This window comes from Gastrolobium bilobum, unplaced genomic scaffold (genome assembly GCF_033153095.1).
Source record: "Gastrolobium bilobum isolate Gb01-03AN ecotype WA unplaced genomic scaffold, APGP_CSIRO_Gbil_v1 utg28738, whole genome shotgun sequence".
Classification (NCBI taxonomy): Eukaryota; Viridiplantae; Streptophyta; class Magnoliopsida; order Fabales; family Fabaceae; genus Gastrolobium; species Gastrolobium bilobum.
This window is the reverse complement of record NW_026898759.1, coordinates 1-26341: the sequence shown is the minus strand read 5'-3', so window position 1 is coordinate 26341 and position 26341 is coordinate 1. Positions and strand designations below refer to the sequence as shown.

Below are 26341 nucleotides of genomic sequence, written 5' to 3'. Positions count from 1 at the left end.
CTTGGCCTGAATTAAAAAATAGATAACGAAGTAATTTCTCGTGGATCTAAACAATGATACTAAAGGTGTGAATCATGGTGTGATTGGTGTCCCACATAAACAAAATAAGCAGTGAGCGGCACTTTTATGTGTTCTTTAACACCATTATGTTATGTAGTAAATTTTTAATAATTTAAGAGTAAATTAATTGTTATGATTTTATAATTATTAATATTTTTTTCTCTTTTTTATTTATATTAATTCATTTTTGTATGATTAAATTTTTTTCATATAACATGATCATATTAAATAATAGGAAAAAGTTCACCAATGCCCCTATAGTTTACTCCAGAATCACTTATGTCCCTGTGGTTTTTTTCAATCACATATGCTTTGTGCTTTGTAAAAACTAAGAAACCACAAGGGCATATGTGATAAAAAAACATCTTTTTACAAATTACAGGGACATATGTGATAAGAGAAAAATCACAGGGACATAAGTGATTCTGGAGTTTTAGTGAACTTTTCCCTAAATAATATAAAAAAAAATCTATTCCCATATACAAAGAAAAATAAGTATAGAAGATAATGTTTTTAAAACCGATTCGATCCATTAAACCTGAATCCAAATCTCTAATTGATCCAGTTTAATCAATTAACCAATCATACATTTAACCCAGTTAAGAATTGATGATACTAATCAATTGGGGAGTTTTGAAAATTATGACAAAATATTTCACTACTCCTGAGATTTGAAGTAAGGAAAGTGACATACTAAACACAAAATTAAATTAATTTCATTGTTATATATATATATATATATATATATATATATATATATATATATATATATCCTTATGTAAACTTAATTTAAACAGTTCAATTAATAATTCACTGATTAAATTAGTAAGACACGTTACCCCGAGTCGATGGAGGGTTTAATAACATTGATAGAAGGACATCATTATCCATAGGAGGAGAGAGAATAGAAAATGAAAATGAATGAAACCCAAAGAAAAGAAAAGAGACAAAACATGATCATTGTAAATGTATGAGTCATCCATGTCTCTTCAGATAAGCCCGCCACCTGTTTCTGTTTCCTCCAATCCCCCTCTGGGCCCCACCAGTTGCAAAACCACCATTGCCCTTAGCCTCCGGTTTTGTCTATAAAACCACACACGCACACAACCCCCCTTTCCTCGTCCAGAACAACGTCGGAGGATCCGAATACCAAGAGATGAGTTACTTGATCCGTGTTTGGATGACGGCCACAGGTGACGCGGCGGCGCAGGGCCACACCGACCCTGCCGGCAACCCCAAGTGTAAGACCGGCCTCAAGTTCGTTCCCCAGAACCGGAGAAGGTTTTTCTCCGCCGCCGGAGATTCGTCGGAGCTAGGACCGTTGTCCGGTGGAGTCAACCGGAACGGTGACGTGGAGGATAGACTTGGCCAAGTTGACGATTCTCTCCGGAAAGTTATGTACTTGAATTGCTGGGGTCAAGGGTAGCTGACTCGGCTCTGCGTCTTCTCTTGACTCGGTGGTTGACTCAGCGGTTGACCGAGTTGGATCGGTCCAAGCTGGGTTTCGGAGTTGAATTTGTAATTATGTTGTTCGAAGAGAATGATGATGTTTTAAAGCTTTGATCTTGTAAAGTGTAAGTTGTACAGAACAAAATGAAATTTCCCCGAGAAATTTGTGCCTTTTTTTTTTTATAAGGGAATTCAGACATATCCTGAGTTAAAAAATTATTTGCTGGAACAACCCATCAAACCTTTAGGAAACATTAACAACTTTCTTATATAAATTGCACATTTGATTCTTATTCCATGAACAACACCTTGGAGATTTGTTGCAATTTTGCAACAAGATGAAGTCGAGCTTGTAAATGTGACCTTTCTTTTGTTTAGCAACCAAAACCAAATTAAAACATAGGGTTACTGATCAGTACTATTAAATTTCTGCAAGATTGGGACAAAAAGAAAATATTTTTTGAATGAGAAAAGCAAACACCCAGTTCTTTTTTGCTGTGCCAAGAAATCTATATGAAGTGTAATGCAAGCTTTCAATTGTATCTCAGATTCGACTTGAGTCCCTGCCAAATATGAATCTCCTTCCCCAATCAGATACCACCAATGTCCTTGTTCTCCAGCTGACTAGTTTGCTGTTATGTTTTGGGAGTTGTTAGAGGATGAATGAATGCATAGTAACACTAAGCTTTTAAAATCAATTTTGTGTTAGAGTAGATTAAGATTACCTAGCATATATTGAATACCACAGCCACTGGGAGCTACGACCAATTGAAATCCAATCTCCTGGAAGCTGAGCTGCAGTTTGTTCTCCTCCTAGAGGAGCAAATTGTCCAAAATGCTTGTACCTTTCATCAAGTGAGTAAGAAATTAGGCAATGAAGAACTTGGATGTTATAGGTACAAATATTATGGTTAATTACATACACACAAATTAACCAAATATCAAACTGAATTAACCACTTGTTTATATATATGGTCCACTACAAACTCATTAACTGTTTGTTTAACTGATTTTGTTGGGCCTAGGTCCGTCTAATGAGTGCAGAGTATGACAACTCGAAACTTGGAACTCAGATAATGCGAATTCAGAAAGTATGAGAGATGAAGAAAGAGTGCACACACAATCATGGTACGTAGTCCAGAAAACGTGCATTATTTAGAATAGGATTACAAGTAGTTCTTCCCTACTATACAACTAGAGGATTACACACAATTTTCTCACCCATTCTTTAGGATGAAATATAAAGATTTTTCTCTCACAATAGAGGAATACTCTCTGCTCTTAGGAAGAGGAAATCTACACACTTACATGTGTTCTTCTAACTTTTCTATCTCTTTCTTTTTAGGTTCTGATTTCTTCCTATTTTATAGATGGGGAAGACACATTCTTCTATGTTCTAGATCACTCTGCAATCATTAGGGATTGTTTTCGAGACATTGAACCTTGCACAATTGATGATTAGCCGCCAAAGTATCAAGGAGAAACAAGTCCCATCAGATTTAACCACTTAAAACTATTTATGTAACTAAATTAACCATACTTTATGTCACATCAAATAGGTTATTTGAAAATTGCCTTAGTCCTTATATTCTCTATTAATACTAGCTAGTTGCTAGTTGGTAGTTGGTTATGCTGACATTACCTTCATAGAGTATTTGGCTATATTGGAAGATTGAAAAGGACACCACAGGACATGGCAAAACTTCTCCATACCTGAAGGGATGAAACCGATGGCGTCCTGTCCCCCTGAACCTAAGAGGGCCTTCAGGATACTTCTCACACAACTCCATGCGATTGAAACAGTCTGCAAGATATTCACCTTGTTGAGCAGCTACCTAGAATGATTGGAAGCCACCACCAAAGCATAAGTAACATGACCCTTAATTGTTTAGTAGGAAATATACAAAGTATAGAAAAGTAGTAATGTAACATAACATGTACCTGAGCTGTTGCAGGAAGATTTTTCATCTGAGAATCTACTTTGGAAAGAGCTTCTTTAAAGAATTCAATGTTCACTGAAACAGAGCTTTCTTGAGATTGCTTTAGCAGTGTGGCGATATCTTTCATTTGGTTCTTCTTTAAATAAATCTCCACTTGTGGGTACCTCTCTATAATGTCACCAACAACGTCTTGAAACTCTTTAAGATCTAACGTTCCAGAATTGTTCTTGTCTGTCTTGCTAAATATCACAGCTATATCTTCCTGGTAAAACCATGACAGACAAAGGAAGGACACTGATAAGTGCTCTTATAAAGTGTCAATGATTTCTAGCAAAAATAGCATGTTAATGATCAACAAGAATTATAACGGGGTAGCTACAAACTGTTTTCATTCCATAATCATATCATAATACTATAAGCTAAATGAAAAAACATAGTTTAAACTTTAAAAAAAAAAAAAGGGGGAATTGAAAGATCTATACAGATAGACTGATAGACATATAATCAATGCATAGACTGAACGTACCATAACTCTACGCTGATTTATAGTGGCACAATCACCTAGAGCATAGATGTTGTCATATCCTTCCATCCTTAGCCATTCATCAGTGACTAATGCACGTCTGTTAATCTGTCACACAAAGAATTCAAGGCAAGAAAAATTTGAACAGTGATTGTGACTGACTTCTAAGCTTAACCTTTGGATTAAGAGGAACACAGTGAAACAAACCTGGCCAATCTGCTTCATGAAATCAAGTAATTCAGGGCGAGCACCGATACCAGTTGACCAAACTACCATTCCATGAGGTAGAGAAACAACTTGACCAGTTCCTCTTTCTTTGGCAGAGATTTCCTTTTCACTAACTTTGACCACCATAGATCCCAACTTCACATCAATGCCATCTCTCTGGAACTTCCCTTCAGCAAATTCCGTAATTCTCTTGTCAAACCTGCAATGAACCAAGAAATTAAGTCATAGATGCACACATAAAAATTAGATCAAAATAAAACAAAAGAGAAGTCAAATTGCAAATGGATAAAGAGAATGCTTAATTAGAGCGAAAATGTAATAGGCAAATCCCGGTGCACAAGGCTTCCGACTTGTGAGAGTAGAGGTACGCATCCTTACCTTTGCATTTTTTTTTCAAAAGAAACTGTATCCAGACTAAAACCTGTGACCTTCTAATCAAAAGAAGCAACATTACCATTGCTCCATGGTTCACTCTCTAATTATAGTGAAAATGTTCAGGTAGAAAAATAATGAGGTGAAAATTGACACCATATTTAAACCTTATATCATTCAAATATGTTGTCAATTTTTACATGCTCATTTTCACTCCAATCAGGCAATAACATTTATATCCTAATAGAGCTAAAAAAAAATTACATGTTCAAGATATGATCGCCTGCCTCCAGGAGAGTAATCTTCACATATTCTTTAAGAGAAGGATATAATTTAGATATATCCTCATGTACGAAGTCATGAAGCTCTGCAGCAAACTCTACTCCAGTTGGACCACCACCAACAATTACAAAACTGAGTAGTTTTTTCTTCTCTTCCACTGGTAAAGTAGGGAGGCTCGCTCTTTCGAAAAGGTCAATCACTTTTCGACGAATTCTTAGAGCATCTTCCACTTCCTATAGAGAGATTCAATAACAGTTTAGTTTATCATGCAATTAAATGGATTTATGTATATATACACGTACAGAGGGGAGATCAACTTACACCAGTATAAAAATAAGGTTCATCCCCAATATTAGTCGTTGATTTCACTTGCATCTTACGACTCACATGACTAATAAATTAGAGTCATTAGATATGCAAGTGGGTTCAATGGCTAATAATGGGGTAAGACATACACCGGTGTAAGTTGATATATGAATATGTAGTCCAGAGATTCTTTCTTCAGCAAGTGACATGAAATTACATATATACCTTAAGGAAGTGAGCATGCTCCTCAACACCGGGTGTGTTAAAGGTATTAGAACGGGCTCCCATAGCTATTACCAAGTAATCATAATCAATGGAAAATTCTTCTAGACCACCCAGCTTTTTGTCTTGACCAGCACGGCAGTAAACTTTGTTGTTCTTGGGATCGATCTTATAGCATTCAGCTTCACTGAATTGTATATTTACACCACTCTGTTGCAGGGCGTGAAACAGATTTGTCTTATATAAATTATGTATACTATAACTATGGTTTGACTAAATATATTTTCGAAGCTATAACATCAGGCATAATTTATCAAACATAATGTTTCATACTTAGAGGCTTGTGTAAATGCATAGACATAGAAAAATATTCAAAATGACAAACTTAAATTTGATTGCATGATGAGATGTGTTCCCGTTGCTTCTAGAAGCAATAAACTAAGATAAGTGATAAACCTAAGAAATAAGAGATAAGATGCTTTATCCTATCCTCCTAAGAGTTTAACTCCTACTAGACTCTTCACTTATATGTAATCTCTCCTGTAAATAAAAGGTTAAGCCTCTCAAGTACACATTCTTTAATTCCTACTCTCTTAGCGGTCACTCTGCATGCACTTCTCTATTATTGTATACAGTGATCTGTCACCTCTTATGTGTTGGGTATGGCTCATACTTCGCATGCTGATGCGGGCCTTAGTTATTGGGATCCGCAGAAAGACAACTGGGGTCCCGCTCCCAGGTGAGCGGGCGGAGTTCCGGGGAAGCCGCCCCGGCGGGGGTCCGGGGGGCAGCGCCCCCAAGCCCGTAGAGGCTAGGTACTGATGTGGGCCTCTGTTTTATTGTAATTTTCTTAGCAATTTGGGCTTGGGCCCATGAATAGCTGCTGTTAGGGTTTTCTAATCCTATTTATATTTTCCTTGTAAACCAAGTGACTTGTAACGAGTGGCGGTGAGGAGAATGTAGACATAGCCTTAATTGGGTGAACCAGGGTAAATCATCGTATCAATCTTTCTACTCTTGTCTCTTTTTCTGTTTTCTCGATTTTGTGTGATTGTCGATTTCTAACGTTATGACATCTCTCCTGTAGACCCCACAAGCGTACAGGTCCAATATACAATTACTGATCAACTGTTAGACATTCCAGATCCTCCCAAATCACATACTCAAATTCTTCAAATTTCACAAATAAAGATTAATAGAGAAGGTTATATTTACAAACTTTTTGTTTACAAACTCTTACAAACTACACTATGTCTGACCGGTCATACACTAGTGTATGACTGATCATACTTAGTGTAATTTGTAAAAAAAGTTTGTAAAAGATCCTTCCCCAAATATATGAAAATAGCTATGATTTATTTATGGGAAAGAGAATACCTTCCGGGCGACACTGCGAATAGGTTCAACAATGCTCCGTGCCTCCACTGTGCCAATTGTGACACTTGGTAACAAAGGAGTGAATGCAAAATAGTTACGTGGTGAAACCACGTGAATATCATAGGAGGAGCTTTTCATGTTTTTCAAAAAACTGGTTCCAGCCCAACCAGTTCCAAGCACCACCACCTTCTTTTTCTGGCTTTGATTAGCATATTCACTTTGTACTGGTCCTGCATCACCATATGACACTAAACCTCCACCACTGCAACCCCAAAAGGAAATAGATAAAAATAACAACAACAAAAAATCAAATTCCAACAACAAAGTGTATATATAATATTTTAAGTGAATAATAAATCAAATAGTTTAAAAAAAGAAAAGGCAAGAATATAAGGCTTGAGAATATGTTAAGACCTGATGACAGTGCATACAACAACACACTTGGACCAGGATGGATACTCATGAAAAACCCTCGAGGCTGTGTGGTAGAAGGAAGACCAACGCATTGTGAAACCTCTAGCTAGCTAATCTATCTTCTTTAGTCCTTAATTTTGAATGTTACCCTTTTCCTTTTCACTTTTTGATTCCTTCTGCTTTCTTTGCAAACAAGAAAAAAAGACAATGAATGCTAGCAAAAACGAAAGAGTAACATATTCTTCAGGTAGAGTTTTAAACACTGAGACACCAGGCACTACCACGTAATATGTGATGCATTTTCTTTGTTTAACGTAATTTTCTTATGTTGACTTGTTAAATCAAGAGCAGTAATACACTTAAACGTTTTGTAAAAGGAATAATATATAGATCTCCAGTGTATACGGAGTTTGAACACGTTGAAGAATGGATGGCCGAAAACAAAAGGTGTTGCAAAAATGACCGAAGAAAAATAGCAATAACAATAATGCAGGATAACCTGCGAATGGAGTGGGAACTGTCCGTTAAATCGGAGACTTCAAGGTTCAAGCTACATTGCGCTTTGACGGCTTAATTATCGGATCATTATGTAACGAAGCATGCAACATCATGCAAAAAAACAATTGTAATCTTTTCTATGTCATGCTTGAATAGCATTTGCCTATTATATTTCAGGGTTTGTTTTTTATTTTGTAAATGCATATAAATTATTTATATTAAGCTCAAAATAATGTCATTTTATGACGGAAATCAAGATATTTTTATGATTATAATTTATTCTAAAGTTATAATAGTATTTATTATTATAATTTTTTAATCTTTCAACCCAAAAAAATATCGTTTTAGAAGTAAATATAAATAACTTATCTGCATTCACAGTAAAAACATTAAAACCTATATTTTATTATTTCAATTTTTGGAAAGTCTCCCCAATAATCCCATAAGTTTTCTATGGACTAATCCGTAATTTGAAACGAGTTCAGAATTAACGCTTTAAATCCCTCCCAAATATAGTATTGAATATTTCAGTATTCCTTTATGCTAAGTTTTTGGTCATTCTTTTTAGAAGATGGTTACGTTTACAACTTTTTTTTGTTTACAACTCTTACAACCTCAACTATATTCTCCCGGAAGTACACTACTGGAGTGTACTACCGGAAGAACATAGTTGAGATTGTAAGAGTCGTAAACAAAAAAAGTTGTAAACGTAACCTGTCCCTTCCTTTTATAGACAAAGAATGATTTGATTTTAATTTTTCCTGCTATTTTGCTATAAAGTACTAAAAAGCGAGGAGTATGGCAATAGTATCAAAAAGTTTATGTATCAACGAATCGCACGTAGAGATATTGATAACACACATAGAGTTAATGATATTTCATAACTAATTGAATCTTCTTTGTGAAATAAAAAGAGATTAATTATCTCTATATATTCTTATAATTTCTATGTCTGACTGCATTTTCCAACTGAAATGAAATATTACTACCGAAATAGCATTGTACATCCAGAATAGCCCATTGACGTGCACCCAGTAGGAATTGAACCTACGAATTCGCCAATTATGACACATACAATCATACTCAATTCGATGGAATTGTTTGCTAAAATTTGGTGGCAATTAAGTAAAAGTTGATTTCAATATTAATCAAATCAAATCAATTGATTTTTTTGAACCGAAATATTAAGTTTTACATACAAAAAAAAAAACGATTGAGTGACATTTCCCATGTTTCATCAGAATATCACTATAAATTAGGTACAAGAATTAACAGAGAGAAACAACGTGCCACAAAATAATTCAGACTTGGTTTGCTTGTTAATCAAATTAAACTCGACTTGAATCCCTCCCAAATATGAATCTTCTTGTCCAATCAGACAGGACCAAGTACCTTGTGCGCCAGCTCACTTGCTTGCTGGATGTAGAACATAGTTATTAAATAAAACAGGTTATGCACATAAATTAGTTTCCATATGTCAAACAAGTACTGTGCTTTGCATCATAGATCATTATTCATTACCTTGCATATACAGAATACCAAAGCCATTGAGTGCTGTGACCAATGGAAACCCAGTCTCCAGGAAGTTCTGCTGCTGCCTGTTCCCCACCCAGTGGAGCAAATTGCCCAAAATGCTTATACCTTTTTTACAATAAGCAACCAGCCTCTCACTAATTAGTTAGGGATAAAAGAAACAAAGGGCATAAAAAAAGAAGCAAAGGGTATAAAAAAAATAAAATTACCTATTATGTCTTTGATAAGAGGAAAAGCTAATCCAAAACGGTTCTCAAAACATAATTTCACTGAATTAGTGTTTAATTTTGAATCATAGCCGTTATGTGTTATGCCCTATCCTTTGGTTAGATGCCCTCTTCAATCTTCATACCTCGTCATAAAATATATTTTTAACCAAGGTGCATTTCAGTTTTTGCCTAACGAAAGAGAGATTAATCTCTGAATCGGTCAAATTTTTTATCTTTTCACAAATGTTTAACATAAAAAACACATTTGCTATATCCTAGAACAATAGGTCTGATATGTCACAGACCATAAAGTCAAACTCATCATAGGAACATGGTTTCAAGTAAAAACAAAATGCTTCATGTCAAGAAGCAGAAAAAGATCCTGCCTAGGGATGTTAATGCACAAGACTTCAACTCAAAACAATTATTTGTTATCAGTTGCCATACAAGCCATTAGCAATTTACATTTTCTGAAGAATCTTACATTGTGGCATAGACCGTAGAGTGCACGCTTCACATAAATGGACATCTAATCCTTCACTTATGTGTGTGTTACTGCAGTGTTTCTTATCAACTTCTGCTTTCAAATTTGAAGCAATCACTACTGGGATGAGAGACCAATTTAACAGTTATATTGGACTTCCCGGGTATCTTGTTCAGATAAAGCAGACAATTTTGCAATTTCCACTCCAAAGACAGGAAAAACAGAAAACACAATTATAAGCATCATTAAGTATATGGTTTACCGGAAGGGAAGAAACTTATGACGTCCAGATCCTCTAAATCGTCGAGGACCTTCAGGATGCTCTTCACAATGATCCATGCGGTTAAAGCATCTTGCTAGATATTCACCCTCTTGGGCAGCAACCTAGATATATCGATACATCAAAAACTTGATGCATACAAAATATTTGAAAGCAAAAAGAGCCTGCGTAAGCAAGAATTCAGAAACAGGTGAAATGATGCATACCTGTGCAGTTGCTGGCAGATTCTTCATCTGAGAATCTACATGAGAAAGGGCCAGCTTAAGCCCTTCTATGTCTATTTCCTTTTTTTCATTCCCCTGTGAATCTTTCCACAGAGTGTGGAAATCAAGCAGATTTTTCCTCTTTAGATATAGTTGGACTTGTGGATATCTTAAGAGGATGTCATCCATCACATCCTGGAATTCTTCAACAGTTAAGGTACCAGAGTGATCTTTGTCTGCAGCCTCAAATACGGCTAGGATATCATCCTAGAAACAAAGGTAATGAGTTAATTATGACATAGATAAATTCAATCGTGATTTAAATAACTGACTAAACGTCTCGTAGTTTCGTCCATTCTCATCACAAGATGAAAATCATAGCAATTAGTAAGTACATGTAATGTCTTTGTTGAACATATCAGAAAACAATAAAAAAATGAGCTTTTAATTTCATCAAATCCATGTAAAGTGGGTCAAATCTATTAATTTGGATAAGGATGCAGCACAATGACGTATTAATTAAGCTTAGAAGTCTAAAAATAGCCTGACAAAAGGCTTAAGAAATACCATGATTTTACGTTGATTTATTGTAGAACAATCACCAATAGCATACACATCTTTGCATCCCTTCACTCGCAACCATTCATCAGTTGCTAGTACATGCCTTTTAGCCTGCACATAGAGCAATCCTAACGTATACAATTATCCATATAATAGTTAATTGAGATTTTAAGCCAAGAGAAAACCATTAATTACATATTGGATCAGATAAAATATAATAAAAATCCTGCGCTATCTTCCCCACCCCACACAAACGCACACACACACACACAAGAAGTGAAGAAGAAAGGGTGGGGGAACTGTGCTTCAGAAATGCATGGAATTAAGCAGCACCTGACCAATTTCTTCCATAAAGTCCCTTATAACTGGAATAGTTGAAATGCCTGTGGACCACACAATCAATCCATGGGGCACAGAGCAATCCTCTCCTGTTGATTTCACCTTCACTGTAATTTCCTTGTCCCCAACATTGACAACCCGGCATCCAGTCTGAACTTTTATACCATCTCTCAAAAACTTCTGCTCAGCAAATGAACTTATTCTTTCGTCAAACCTACAAGATTGAAGATGACATTTTATCCATATTGTGACATCTTATATAGGCTCGGTTGAGAATATGAAAGATTTAGACAGCTAGTTGGACTATGATTGGTCTTATTTTATGAGCTTAACAATATCAGAAACTCCAGGAAAATGCTAATGGTGGTAGAATGCATAAACAATAGAAGGTTTAAATTGTGGGGAAGAAAAAAGTAATGACCTACAGTTATAAGTTTCCTACAAATACCAAATACAATCTTCAATAAAGCTAAATAGAATCAAATACATAGCTGGTAGTCACAGCTGGGTGTAGGCATGTAACCATTCACATATCAATTACCAAGATGTAAAAAGGTCACAGGGAATCTATCACCACGTCAGTCTTTTCTGAATCAAAAGCACTTATTTCATAGATTGAAGAATTGGTTTAAAACCTAGGTGATTTATGAAGCCAGACCAATGACAAAGAAGCAGATCCTAAACACCAACCATAAAACAGTAAGCATCATGCAAATTAATTTATGAATGGATTTAGTCAGCAATCTAATTTTTCTTTTCTGGTAACATTACAAAATCATAATGCTTCTGGTCCTCTAATACATAGCTAATTTCAGGTGGATAAAGTAACATGTATGGTGATAGATTATTACAGTTGAATGAGCGCTAGCACCAAGCCTAATGTGGTTAGTTGTATCAAAGAGGTAGCTCTATAACCGACTCAAGTAACACAACAAATAAATAAACAATTGGGGAAAGATACCAGAGTTTCAATGTTAGTTTTTAAAGCATTAGAAAATAATTGAAACAGTTAATGCCTTCCTTACATGTTCAAGATGTGATCTCCTGATTGAATCAATGTTATCTTCACTAAATCTTTAACAGTTGGATATAATTTAATTAAATCTTCTTGGACATAATCATGCAGCTCTGCAGCAAATTCCACACCAGTTGGGCCTCCTCCAACAACTACAAAATGAAGATTTGACCTTCGCTCTTCTTCAGATAAACTAGGAAGAACAGCCTTTTCAAAACAATCTATCACAGACAGACGGATCTTCTGAGCATCCTCAACATCCTATGAGTGATGATATAGTAGATTTTGGATTATTAGCAGACTGATTAACAAACATGTGTGCTGATAATAATTTATCCTCACCAGCAAGTTCAAAGATCTAATGAAACTCCTGATAAACCAACAATCATAAAAAAGCAAAAAAAAAAAAAATTGAACCGTTAAATGACTATACACAAAACAAATAAATTTACCTTCAGAAAATGACAATTCTCCTTGACACCAGGGGTGTTAAAAGTATTCACTTGTGCTCCTACTGCTACAACCAAGAAGTCATAGTCCAAAGAAAATTCACCACTTCCCACTAAGTTTTCAATATTGGATTGACAAAAAACCTTTTTGTTTGCAGCATCAATCTTGACACATTCTGCCTCCCAAAATTTTATTTCTCCTTTTCTCTGCAATGGGAAACAAACAAAAGGAACTCCCTTATTAATTCACCAATCAAAACACCCTTGAAATACAATAAAACTAAAAGAGAAAAAAATCTAAGACACGACCACAAGGTGATAACAGGCTCAAGACATACAAAAAGTCATGCCTCAAACAGTCCTGTTTTATATGTTAAGCCTCAAAGAAACTTGATTTCTTTTTACATTAATTGTACTTGTGATCAATACAATTAAAAAAAAAAAACATACATCAATAGTTATTCTTAGAGCTCTAGTTTAGTTTCCTCCACCTTTTTAATGATGTTTCGGACTGGCTCTACAATGCTTCGTGCTTCAACTGTTCCACAAGTGACACTGGGTAATAAGGGAGTAAATGCAAAGTAGTTTCGAGGCGAAACAACCTGAACATCATATAATGAAGCATCCAGACCCTTAAGGAGACTGGTAGCAGCCCATCCTGTGCCAAGAACCACCACTTTCTTTTTTTGAGGCTCATTAGCATCAATACGAGGATGTTCAGCTTCTGATTGTAATTCTGAGTATGCCATCACACCTCCACCACTGCAATTTCCAAGGGCAGGTAGACTCAATGAAATAGAAATTTATGTTAACAAAGAACTATTAAATACAGCATAAGTGCAGGCAAGAAGCAAGAAACACGTTAATACACAACAATTGGACAAGTAACTATGTTGAGCAAAATATGGGGCAACTCAGTTCAGGCTGACTGTACTTTTGGGAGATCGTAAGCAAGAAAAAAATATCAGAAATTGCACACTGACCATTTCTAACCACTGTTATTTAAAAAGAAGGTATTAGAGCAGAAAACACACGGACAGAAAAAATGATATCTGATGGGACTCAGAAGAATGAAAAGGAAAAAAACATGGATTGGACGTAGTGTACATTCGGAATAAGAAAAGGAAAGGAAAATGAGGCCAAGAATTGGTAAGGCTGTTGAAGTTGTTAAGAAAAGGGTGTTAGCTTAAATAGTGGAAGAGGGACTCATTCAGATTGTAAGATGTGAACAAGGGGCACTGTGGTTGCTGATTTATACAATAAGACCTTAAAATGATTGGGTGACCTTGTGATTTTTATTCAATTATCAAATACTTAGTAATTCACAAAAAATCTATTTGGAATTTTTGTTGGGAGAATTATAATATCAATCAATTATTAAGGCTTGGATTCATCAATGGAAGAATTTGAATTGGTGTCTTATTATTTCTCAGCTTTCACCTTATTCGGCAACCAAGTTAATATCCAAATATCTCATCAAGCAATCTTACGCACATCACACATGACTACACTCTCATATCCTATATCTGTAAATGCAAGTCGGAACATCCTAGATTTCATCAAGTGTCATGAACCAACTCATCCCTACAAGGTTAAGCTGTTAATTGAAGTCAAATGAATGATTTTCTAGCATATCCCTTAACATACCCCTCACGCATAGAGGCTTGTAAGATTGATTACAAGATTGAAGTGAACAATACACAAACTCACCACACCAAAAAAAAAAAGAAAAAGTGGAATGTCAAAAACAAAAACAAAAACCTGAGAGTGCAGAGAAGTAGAAGGTGGGAGGAGGAAGGGTAACTGTTAAGAGCCTTGGAGACCCTCATGAAGAAGGATGCAATCGTCATTTGGAGCCAAATTGATGAGATTCCAGAGACTCGAGAGATCAATAATTTGGAAGATTCAACTTCTGAACACTGAAGTCTTCATGTTTCATGTTTCAGAACCAGTTGTGCTGTCCTAACACCTAATCTTAATCGATCACATGAGATAAGTTGTCGTGGCCTGTGCTTCAAATTAGAAAAATCCACCGATTTTCTTTATTTTTAATAACACCTGACACAAAAGTATACTATATTTCTGATCTTACTATAAAATATACATAGAATAGAGTACTGGAAATTTTCTAGATTACGTGGCGTTGACATGTGTATATTACTATTTTAATAGTTGAACACATACGTGGCATAATGTTGCTTCAAAAGACAGCAACCTCTCCTTATCATTTACGGCATACTAATTATTTTATTTTACTTTTCCAAAGTTTTATTTCTGTATCAAAACTGATTTGACTTCCACTTTCTTTTTTGTTAAGATTGCGAAAGAATAATTTATGTTTTTGTTTTGTGTCATGGACCGTCTACGAGTCCTATTAAAATTCATGTTTCGCTAAAACATTATATTTATAATTTATTTTAATTTATAATCCCTTACAATTATATTTTAATCGTTAATTTTTGTCAATTAATAATTAATTATTAAATTTAATTTAAGAAAATCTTAACTGTTAATTAACAGAAATTAATGAATGAAATATGATTGTAAGATATTATAAACAAAAATATATTGTAAATATAATCTTTCCCAATTAATATAAGATGAAAAGGGAATATAGTAGTATGAAATTGAAATTTATTCAAATATATTTGTATAAAAACATGTTACAAAAAGAATTTTTTATAATAAATAAAAAACTAAAAAACTTTCGTATAAACATTTTTTAAGGTATATATCAATTTGTTTGAAGTGTTTTTTTATTTTTCAATATTGTTCTTATTCTAAATTTATATTTATAAATTTTATTATTTTATCCTATTAATAAATCATTGTATCCTTCATCTTCAAAATTCTCATAACAATCTTATATAATTAATAAGGGCAAATTATTTGTCCTTTTAAAAGACATAAATTTAATATGATTTTAAATGAGAGAAAGATACAAACTAATATTTTTTATTTAAAATTTAAATTATAAAAAATACTTACTTTTTCTCATAATTTTTATTATTTATATCTTTTTCTCACTTAAAATAACACAATCTAATATGTTTTAAAAAGACAAACATCAAATCCAATAAATAAATAGCTTTTAGTTTTATTTTTTAAATTTTAACTTTAAATAATTTTTAATTTTAAAAAAACGCTAAATAGACTCATGCAATTTCCAAATCAATTATGGCACGGTATTACCGATCACGATATGATGTACCTTATCACACACATCACCTGTATAAAAACAACCTTTCGTATGCAAGGATTGAATTTTATTAAACAAAGTTCAAACACGAAAAATATATCACTAATCAATCATCATGGTTGTCATAATGGTTTTCCAAAAGGTCACCTTGCTATCTGTTACACACTTGATTAGAACATTTTGATAAAGGAAAGAAATTGATCCTTTTTTTGCTTCTTTGTTTTTCCTCCCAACCCCAAGGTGGGGTATAATAGAGGCAAGCATCACTGGAATGGGAACAAATAGAAGAGATCCTAATAAGAAAGAGAGAATGAATGAAAAGGTTAAAAAGGACCTACGCCAATATTTTCATATTTTTTTCATGTGCGTTTTTTTGTTTGGATGTCGTGATCGAACGAGAATTGATACTGGATAAGAAGCTCGTGGGATTGAACCCGGGGGGTGGGGGCTATATTTCTGGGAGCGAACTCTAGGCGAATATGAAGCGCATGGATATAAGTTATTCCTTTGAATGAAAGAGAATTCTGAATCAGCTTTGTCTATGAACAAGAAAGCTATAACTAATGCAACTAGGAATCTCATGGAGAGTTCGATGCTATCTCAGGATGAACGCTGGCGGCATGCTTTACACATGCAAGTCGAACGGGAAGTGGTGTGTTTAATATAATCATGTTATATGAGAGAATTATCATTATTAGCAGTGGATTAATGATAATAAGATAAGAGAAAAAAAATTTGGGATAAATAGTTATAAAATTATTACTTTTGATTCATTTTTGTATGGTTAGAATTTTTTCATATGACATAATCATGTTAAATAAAATATGAAATGATCCATTTCCTTTGTAGATACAAAAGTGTGTGTGTAATGCCCGGCCGCTTCAAAAATCAACGACTATCCCCACATACTAACACGAGACTTTTCAGTGTGTTTTTCCTCACTCGCACACTTCCCGGGAAAACTTCCCAGGAGATCACCCATCCCAGAATTGCTCCAAGTCAAGCACGTTTAACTATGGAGTTCTTCCGTTCCGGGCTACCGAAAAGCAAATGCATCTTGTTAGTATAGGTAGTACCAATTCATTCTTATAAGTCATTCTCAACTATACTGTCCCATACCAGCACAGTCTCTAGAATCCCTCTCTTTCGGGTGTTGATTCGATTCATTCATGTACCCCTGTCGCTGGAAGCCTGCCAGGAGCCGCTCCTTGTTTGTGCCCTTTCGCACCATGCCCTTTCGCACCAGCAATCACTCCCTGCCCTCGTCAGCGCCTGGGATGTTAGAGTGTGAGTGTATATTTTCTTTTTCTTTTTTTCTTCTCTTCACATAGATTGCCCTACACATATTTTTATATATGTGTAAAATAAAAAATTATAGGAAAAATATCTTGTTGAAGTATCGTCATTTTAGTTAAAATTATTATTATTTATTTTATTTAAAATAAAATAAAAACCTTTCATTCTCTCCTACTACAATTTTTATTGTATAATTTTTTTTATTATAAAAGACAGTAATTTTGACTAAAATAACACAATTTTATATTTATGTCGCTAAAAAAAATTATTTCATACAAAAAAATTGAATATGTATTACGGGTAATATATAGTTATAATATTAAAGCTTCTTTATTTTTCTCTCTCCTCAGACATTATTAGCTGACGTGGTGGAGGGAGAAAAAATAATTTTACCCTGATTATATATTATCCTTAGTACATAATTATTATTTTTGTATAAGATAATTTTTTTCATAAACATGGGAAAAATTGAACCCTTTAAAAAAATTAAAAATAATATGTCATTTTAAAAAAGAGAAACAAAATATTTCATTTTAGATAAAATGACGCCGTTTTTGTGCATAATTGGTTATTTTTTATATTTTCTCTCCTTTTCTTTCTCTCTATTCCTAATTTTATGAAGGGTATACTTACAATCATTTTTTTTACAACCTCTTACAACCATATCTTAATTTTGTTGATTTCCGTCAATCAACGGTTATCATTTATTGTGAATTAATAATTAATTCATGAGTTTAATTTGCGAAAATAATAACCGTTGATTGACGAAAATCAACATTGTTAAAATATGGTTGTAAGAGGTTGTAAAAAAAAAGTTGTAGGTATAACATTCCTCTAATAATAATAACAATTTATGCAATTAAATATAAAACAATAATAATAAAATTAATAGCAAATTATAAAAACTAAATATACTAACCTAAGATTTTTAGCCAAAAATATGGGACCTTTAAAGAACATAAAAATATAATTATGCATGAAATATAACTCCACTAACCTAAAATATTAATAATATTTTATAGCATATTCCTAAACTCAAATAATTTCTCAACTTAAATTCAAGAGATAAAAGTATTGGAGTCCCACAACAAATTTCAGAAAACTATTGATCTCAATTTTTTTTATATGATAATGACTATGGTAGTTATTTTTTTTTTTTTGGAGTTACCCAACCTTAATTATCTCTTTGAGAGGAGTTTGCTCCCTCCGGTATCCCCACGAGCTTCGACTCTTTGAGCCGGCTATGAGACTAATCCGGAGTGCGGGGGAACAGTGATGGCTAAAGGTTCAGCCCCCTCCCCAAGAATGCATTCAACGGGAATCGAACACATATTATTTAGTTTAAGTCATGCAAAAAAAATAAAATTTCTATAGAACTCTTAAGTGTGCGTACCCAATTTTTTTTATAGAACTCTTAAGTGTATCTAGTTAATTATATTCTATTACATTATCGCCTTCTTTTGGATTATTATTCCTTATTGATTGTATGAGATAACCATTGATAGCATACCTGATTTAAATTCTTTACTAAATATTGTTTTTTTAAATAAATATTATTTCTAATGGGAAAAATAAAATCGAGACACAGTTTGTAAATATTAAATGTAAGTATCTTTGATATTTAATAATAATAGTAGAAATATGTTTGATGTAATTTATTATGTTTCTAAGTAAAATATAGTTTCACCGCTGAGTTAGTGGGGTTGGATATGTGTTCGATTCCCGCTGAATGCATTCTTGGGGAGGGGGCTGAACCTTTAGCCATCACTGTTTTCCCGCACTCCGGATTAGTCTCATAGCCGGCTCAAAGACTCGAAACTCGTGGGGATACCAGAGGGAGCCAACTCGTCTCAAAGAGATAATTAGGGTTGGGTAACTCCAAAAAAAAATATAGTTTCTAGAATTATTTAATTTCTGAGAATATATTAGGTTAATGTGGAGTGTCAAGGGTGCGTTTCGAAAATTTCTCTTACAAGATTTTCTAGTTAATTTTTTTTTCTCAGTTAATTGTTATCATTGTTAATCGCCTTGACCATAGGAAATTTAGTGTAGTGCATTCAATAATTTTATCCGTAATCCTAACGAACTGAAGTTAATTTAGGTAACTATTAATCAAAAGTCAAAAAAATAATATATTACTTGGATAAAATCTTATAAATTATTATTAAAATCAAAATTCTCATCAAAAATATTAAAATCAGGAATTTAAATCAAGTAATTATTATCTACCAAAAAAAATAAAAAATCTGGCAAGTATTAATAAAACGTTAAAAAGATAATCAATTATATTGAATCAAATCCGGAAAAATATTATGAAAATAAAAATTCTTATCAAAATAATAAAATCAAAAATTTAAATTAAGCAAGTATTAATAAAGCTGTCAAAAGATAACACATCAAATCAAATCAAATATGATCAGAAATAATTATTAAATCTAACATTAACGTTGAGCCTATATTTCCCGTATTATCCCTCACGTTATTGAAAGAGGATTTCCCCATTCATTCAGATTCAGGGGCATATATGTCGTCATCTCTAATTTCAAAGCTTCCTTCCGAATCTTTCATCAATGCTTCCGAATCTTTCAAAGCTTCCAAGTGTAATTTTGGTGCAATTCCTAAATCTTAGTGAATCGAACACATCATCATCTGCACACAAATTTCATATCTTTCAATTGAGATCGCTTTCGATTGGAATGGGAAGTTACTACATCTACATGGTCATCGATGTTCTTAAGGAGAGCATATCACAATCACAGGTTCCTTCTCTATCTTCTTATTTTCACACTTTCCGTTTGCATTTTGTTGTTGTCTGAAAAACTACAGTTTCCGAAAGATTAGATTTATTCAAGTCATATCTTCTTCTTTTTTTATTACAAAATCATATCTTTTCAAGAACGGAAATCAAGAATTACAAGAATGAAATCAAGAATTATTAACGTTGAGCCTATACATATATAAGCACAGTTCGATACTGGTTACTTCACATTCATAACACAACTCACCTAAATCACACTGCAATTGCAACGGCTTCTTTCTCCTTTTCCTTTCCCTATGCCATCCTTCCTCTCCAAGAATCCAACATCGACAACCATGACGACAACCACAACACAAGCACGGATAGCATCATCATGCTCAGCATGTCAGATAACAGAAGCTGTGAGAGGAAGAACATGTTCGATGAAGATGCATGGTGTGTTGGTTCTTCCAACAATTGGCTCATGCTATTTGGCAGGGATGGTTACCCTTTTCTTCTTCATCCCTCCTCTGATTCTTTCATTCTGTTGCCACAATTTCCCCATTCATTCTTGGCCTTCAACATCACACATTCCTATTTTGCCGAAGCCTTGAGGAAAACCTTTGTAAGCAAGTTTGTGTTCATGGGTTCTGCCTCTCCCTCTCACTACTTTCTTGCCATATTGTATGGACACCAATGCAAGCTTGCCTTGTTTGCTGCTGACTCGTGGGTGGAACTCTCTGATGCACAGGGCTGTTATCGTGACATTGTGTTCGTCAACAATTATCTCTATGCTTTGGCAAAAGACGATTCTGTTGAAGGATGGGATCTTTGTCACAAAACTCCAAGAAAGAGGTCTTGGATGTAAAGCCGACCATTTAGAAAGATGAGGAAGAATGCAAAGAATTTCCAAGAGATAAGTTTTCCACACAGATATACTTGGTGATATCAAAGGGAGAGTTTCTGTTGGTGAAGAAGTATATTGGGAATTTCGTGGACGCTGATGGGGTGGTAGTAGATGAAGCATACATTTTGTCATCACTTGGTGTCACACCTTGCCCTTACAGAACAAAGCATTTTACTGTGTATGCACTTGACTTTGGAAAGATCAAGTGGGAAAAGAAGAGGATCTTACTCGATCAAGCTCTATTTGTCGGCACCGAGTCTAAATCAGTGCCTGCGGCTTTATCAGGATGTCAAGCAAACTCCATTTATTTCACAGGTGATAGGTTGGAAGAGATGGATTTAGATTGGTCTTATGGTGGTAACTGTTATGGATATGAATATCATATCACAACTACCTATCAGAATATCTGATGAGATACAGAGTCATCAACATCTCAACAACTCCAAACAGCCAAAGAGCACAATATAAGGATCACATTCCAACAGAAGGGGAGTTGAATCCTACTACAATTGGGGAATCTCAAAAGGCCCAAGCCTAGGAAGGTAATCCTATAAATAAGAGCCTAAAGACCCCAGGTAAACACTCAGAACTCATTTACTACTTCTGCCCACGCTGTGCACACACCCACCTCCTGGCTATAAGCCTATTGCTTATGCGCAGTGATTGGGACCTCGGCTATAAGCCTAGTATACAGTTGATATACACTATCTCTGAGCGCATACCGTACGGTATAGCAATGCGGTCTATCCAGGACCTAACATTGGCGCCGTCTGTGGGAACCGATAAAGTTCGACCCCCCATTCCACGATGACGAACACCCGTTCGACATCTAGCACCGCCCAAATGCCGCCGCATCAATCTCAGCCTCAGCCTTATGGCATGCCTCAACACCAATCTGCATTGGAACAACTCCAATTGGACGCGAACCCGGTGCTGGTAGAGGTGCAGGTCGGCGAGATCGGCACTCAGGGACCAACCCCCAGAACCCAGCTTAATACGACAGTGGCCTCAGTTCACCCACCTCCACACAGTGAGCCACCGCGGGACGTGACCACGATGGCCATGAATGCAATCCTTCAAAGACTGCAAGAGATGGAGAATAGATTCCTGACCCAACAGCGACTAGATGCCCAAAGAATGGCGACATTCGAGGCCGAACTGAGAAATCGTAACGTGGAAGGCCAACCCAGAGGAACCGGTCAGGTCGCAAACGACGGACCTCAGCATGAGAATGCTGGAGGCGTCCAACATCAGAATGCTGAAGACCTCCGACATCAGAATGCTGAAGGCCAACCTGGAAGAGATGGTCGTGCTGTTGATGGTGGCCCGCGACATCAGAACGCGGCCACAGCGGAAGGACACGCACAAAATGTGCAGATCCCAAACTTCGGAAACGACCGGAATGGTGGAGGCCCGAACGACAACCATGACGAGAACTACCTAGATGATGAGGAGGCTAATGATAGCTCATTCACTGAGAGGCTCATAAACCTGGCTATACCTCCGAGATTCAAGAGCACCAGGATACCTCCGTATGACGAAAGTCAGGACCCAGAAGCCCATTTAGCGGCTTTCAAGACAGAAATGTTGTTCAACGGGATCACTGGACCTATTAAGGCCAGAATCTTTGCGACAACATTGACTGGTCAGGCGATGACCTGGATAACCAGGCTCCCCAGGAACTCAATCGACTCGTTTGAGGACCTAGCCCGGACTTTCCGACTGAACTTTGCAACAAGCAAGGTGCATCCAATGCCAACCTACGCTCTGGGAAGAATTCGGCAGAAAGAGAATGAATCGCTGAGGAAGTACCTCGACCGGTTCAAGGATGTCGCCCTCAAGGTCCGAGGTTTAACTGAAGCGGTGCACCTTCACTTAATCATCTCGGGATTAGATGGTGACCCTCCACTTGCGAGATCAATACTCTCCACTTGCGAGATCAATCTATAAGAACCCGGTGAATGATCTGGAGGAGTTCCGACGAAGGTCGGATAAATACATTGATGTGGAAGATATGCAAAAGGTCTACGTCGAGTCTAGAGGGCGAAGTCCGACAGGTCGGAGCCCGAGTAAGAAAAATAACAAAGAACGGGACCAGAAAGGATCCAAAAAAGGGAAGGATTCTCACGATAAGAGGTCGGACGATCGATCTCCAAGAAGGAAGTATGACGACTACACATCCCTGAACATGTCCAGATCCAGGATATGGAAAGAGGTGGCCCAGACTGAGATGCGCAACGTCGAGAGACCTTGACCACTCAAAGCCAAGAGCGGGCTGGACAGAAACAAATACTACGGTCACATCACGGATGACTGTTGGGACCTTCGAGATGCTATTGAAAAGCACGTCAGAGAGGGGAAGTTGAAGCAATATATCATCCGAACACAGGGAAAGAAAAATAATAAGCGAAGGCTAAGAAGCCGAAGCAGAAATCGAAGTCCGAAGAGAGAAGACAGAAAGGATCAAAGACAAGACCGACCTGCCAAAGGCAAAGAGGTCGATGATAAGGACGAGGCCTTTCCTGAAGCCGAATTCGAATGCAACGTGATAAGTGGAGCTCTAGGCGGGGGAGGAGACTCGGCTAACGCCAGAAGAAAGTACCTAAAGGAGGTCATGTCTGTAAGAGACAGGCCGACCTTTAAAGGGAAAGCCAGCAATCCTGCCCCCCCAATACTGTTCTTCACTCAGGAGGAACTAGCAATGGTCGTACCTGGACACACTGACAGATTGGTGATCACTGGAGTGCGAGTCAACTGCCGGGTTAAGAGAATCTTCATTGACCACGGAAGCTCGGCAGACATAATTCTTTGGGATGCTTTCCAGAGGATGAACCTAGATGAGAAGGACTTAAAACCATGTGTCACCGAGCTGGTCGGGTTCAACGGAGCGGCGTCCCCTCCAAAAGGCTACATCGACCTAAAGTTGACCTTGGGCACGAAGGACTCGTTCCGAGCTGGAAGGGTTCGTTTCGTCGTGGTGGACACCTCGTCTTCATACAACGTGATCATTGGCCGGCCTACAATCCATGAATGGGATATGCTGATCTCCACTAAACATCAAGCATTGAAAATGCCTGGGATGAACCACGAGATCGTCACCATAAGAGGTGATCAAGAAGAATCAAGAAAGTGCTACTATGAGACTCTACGAGTCCATCATGGAGGTCCATCATCTCCACCTCGGCTTAAAGAGGGAGGAGTTAAGGACCAATCACTGAAGGCATGTGGAAGCGAGGTCAACTTGGTGGAACTCGACGTGAGAGAGGAGCTCCTAGCACCTCGTCCAGAACCCCAAGGAGAGCTGGAGGATGTCGATATTGCGGAGAACGGTAAAGGGCATACCAAGCTGGGAAAAGGCCTAGATGCTGACTTCAAAGAGGAACTGGTTTCCTTCTTAAAGGAAAACCGCGACGTATTTGCGTGGAAAGCCTCGGAGATCCCAGGAATAGACCCAACTTTCTGCTGCGCAAGCTCTCCATGTACCCCGGATCACAGCCAGTGTCCCAAAAGAAGAGGAAGATAGGATCCGACCGATGTCAAGCCTTGAATGAGCACGTCGACAAGCTGCTAGAAGCCAGATTCATCAGGGAAATACAGTATACCACTTTGCTGTCTAACGTGGTGATGGTAAAGAAACCAAGTGGGAAATGGAGGATATGCGTGGACTACACCGACCTCAATAAGGTCTGCCCAAAGGACTCATACTCCATGCCGAGCATCGACCAGCTAGTTGACAATTCGTCAGGATTTCAGCTACTGTCATTTATGGATGCGTACTCTGGGTACAACCAAATCCCACTACACCCTGACGACCACGAAAAAACTGCCTTCATCTCTGAGAAGGGAAATTTCTGCTACAACGTCATGCCTTTCGGTCTCAAAAATGCAGGAGCGACATATCAGCGGATGATGAACCTCGTTTTCCAAGGGCAAATTGGGAGAAACCTAGAGGTATACATCGACGACATGATTGTCAAGTCGTTGCACATATCGGCACACATAGCCGACCTCAGAGAAACTTTTGAGCAACTGAGAGCTCGCAGGATCAGGCTGAACCTGGCAAAATGTGCTTTTGGGGTACCAGCTGAAAAATTTCTGGGCTTCATGCTTACCAACCGAGGAATATAAGTGAACCCCGACAAATGCAGGGCCGTCCTTGAAATGAAGCAGCCCGAAAGCAAGAGAGAAATCCAACAGCTCACAGGACGTCTGGCGGCCCTGACCAGATTTTTGCCTAAATCGGCAGAGAAGGCTTTGCCTTTCTTCAAGCTCCTCAAAAAGGAAGCTGAGTTCGGATAGGGAGAAGAATGCAAAAAGACATTCGAAAATATTAAGAGTGGCCTTGCCACCCCTCCTGTACTGTCGAAACCAGAGCCCGGAGAAACATTGATTTTGTACTTATCAGTGGGGGAAGAGGCCATCAGTGCCGCCTTGGTACGAGAGACAAACAAAGCACAACAGCCGATATACTTTGTAAGTCGAACCTTGCAAGGATCTGAGCTTCGTTATCAGAAGCTCGAAAAAGTCGCATTTGCCCTGTTTACCACAGCAAGGAGGCTCCGACCTTACTTCCAGAGTCACCGAGTCATTGTGCGAACAAATTAGCCCATGAGGCAAGTACTTCACAAGCCGGACCTACTGGAAGAATGATCAACTGGGTTGATGAGCTCGGCAGGCGATTAAGTCTCAAGCATTGGCCGACTTCATCTTGGAGCTAACCCCATCCAATGAAAAGGGAAAAGGGAATGAAGATCTCTGGACAATACATGTTGATGGATCCTCGAACTCTAATGGGAGTGGAGCTGGGGTGATCGTTGAAACCCCGGAAGGAGTGTCCGTTGAGCATTCACTTCACCTGGCATTTCCGACCTCCAACAACCAAGCTGAGTACGAGGCGTTCATTGCCGGGATCGTACAAGCGAAAGAACACGGGGCTAGAAAGATAAAAATCATGAGTGACTCGCAGCTGGTTACCTCACAAGTTGAGGGAAAATATCAAGCCAAGGGTCCCCTCATGATGAAGTACCTCCACAAAGTTAAGGAGCTGCTAGCCGAGTTTGACGAGGTAGTAATCCAATATATACATCAGAATGAAAATAATAGGGCCGACATCCTATCCAAACTCGCCAGCTCAAAGGGCTCAGGAAATCATCGCACTGTGGTACAACAAAGCATCCTGGAGCCGACGTGTGTCATGGTGATAACCGAGACTGAGGATTGGAGAAGGCCAATAGTGGCCTACCTAGAGAAAAGGATCCTGCCACGAAACACAAGAGGCCAGAAAACTCGTGAGGAACTCGGTCTGTTTCACCATAGTGGAGGGACAACTCTACAAGAAGGGTTTCTACACACCCATGCTGAAGTGTCTATGCAAGAACGAGGTCGAGTACGTGTTGGCCGAGATTCATGAGGGCGTAAATGGGCATCACATGGGAGGAAAAGCCTTGGCCAGAAAGGC

General features: G+C 37.1%; 4 protein-coding genes across 5 annotated transcripts; 2 read left to right on the top strand and 2 right to left on the bottom strand.

Moving 5' to 3' along the window:
• The first annotated feature begins 1165 nt into the window (after positions 1-1165).
• On the top strand, positions 1166-1700 carry LOC133283897 (uncharacterized). Its single transcript, XM_061480822.1, has one exon. It carries the CDS (start codon positions 1217-1219, stop codon positions 1484-1486), a length of 270 nt encoding a protein of 89 aa, XP_061336806.1. The 5' UTR covers positions 1166-1216; the 3' UTR covers positions 1487-1700.
• Positions 1610-7265, bottom strand: LOC133283896 (external alternative NAD(P)H-ubiquinone oxidoreductase B3, mitochondrial-like). The gene is made up of 10 exons (XM_061480821.1): positions 7174-7265; positions 6760-7021; positions 5386-5592; positions 4837-5087; positions 4180-4399; positions 3976-4080; positions 3451-3711; positions 3223-3344; positions 2235-2354; positions 1610-2141 (listed from the first exon to the last, which is right to left on the bottom strand). Exons 1-10 carry the CDS (start codon positions 7263-7265, stop codon positions 2054-2056), a joined length of 1728 nt encoding a protein of 575 aa, XP_061336805.1. The 3' UTR covers positions 1610-2053.
• A 1586-nt stretch (positions 7266-8851) lies between these two features.
• On the bottom strand, positions 8852-14719 carry LOC133283898 (external alternative NAD(P)H-ubiquinone oxidoreductase B1, mitochondrial-like). Of its 2 annotated transcripts, none has more exons than XM_061480823.1 (10): positions 14506-14719; positions 13236-13506; positions 12748-12951; positions 12306-12556; positions 11275-11494; positions 10948-11052; positions 10384-10647; positions 10160-10281; positions 9193-9312; positions 8852-9087 (listed from the first exon to the last, which is right to left on the bottom strand). In XM_061480823.1, exons 1-10 carry the CDS (start codon positions 14592-14594, stop codon positions 9000-9002), a joined length of 1734 nt encoding a protein of 577 aa, XP_061336807.1. In that variant the 5' UTR covers positions 14595-14719; the 3' UTR covers positions 8852-8999. The 2 variants fall into 2 exon arrangements, with proteins under 2 accessions (XP_061336807.1, XP_061336808.1); XM_061480824.1 differs by having other exon boundaries at positions 14549-14719.
• Positions 14720-20379: 5660 nt separating this feature from the next.
• Positions 20380-21293, top strand: LOC133283878 (uncharacterized). Its single transcript, XM_061480802.1, has 2 exons — positions 20380-20790; positions 20910-21293. The coding sequence occupies exons 1-2, from the start codon at positions 20380-20382 to the stop codon at positions 21291-21293; spliced, it is 795 nt and encodes a 264-aa protein (XP_061336786.1).
• Positions 21294-26341: the final 5048 nt, after the last annotated feature.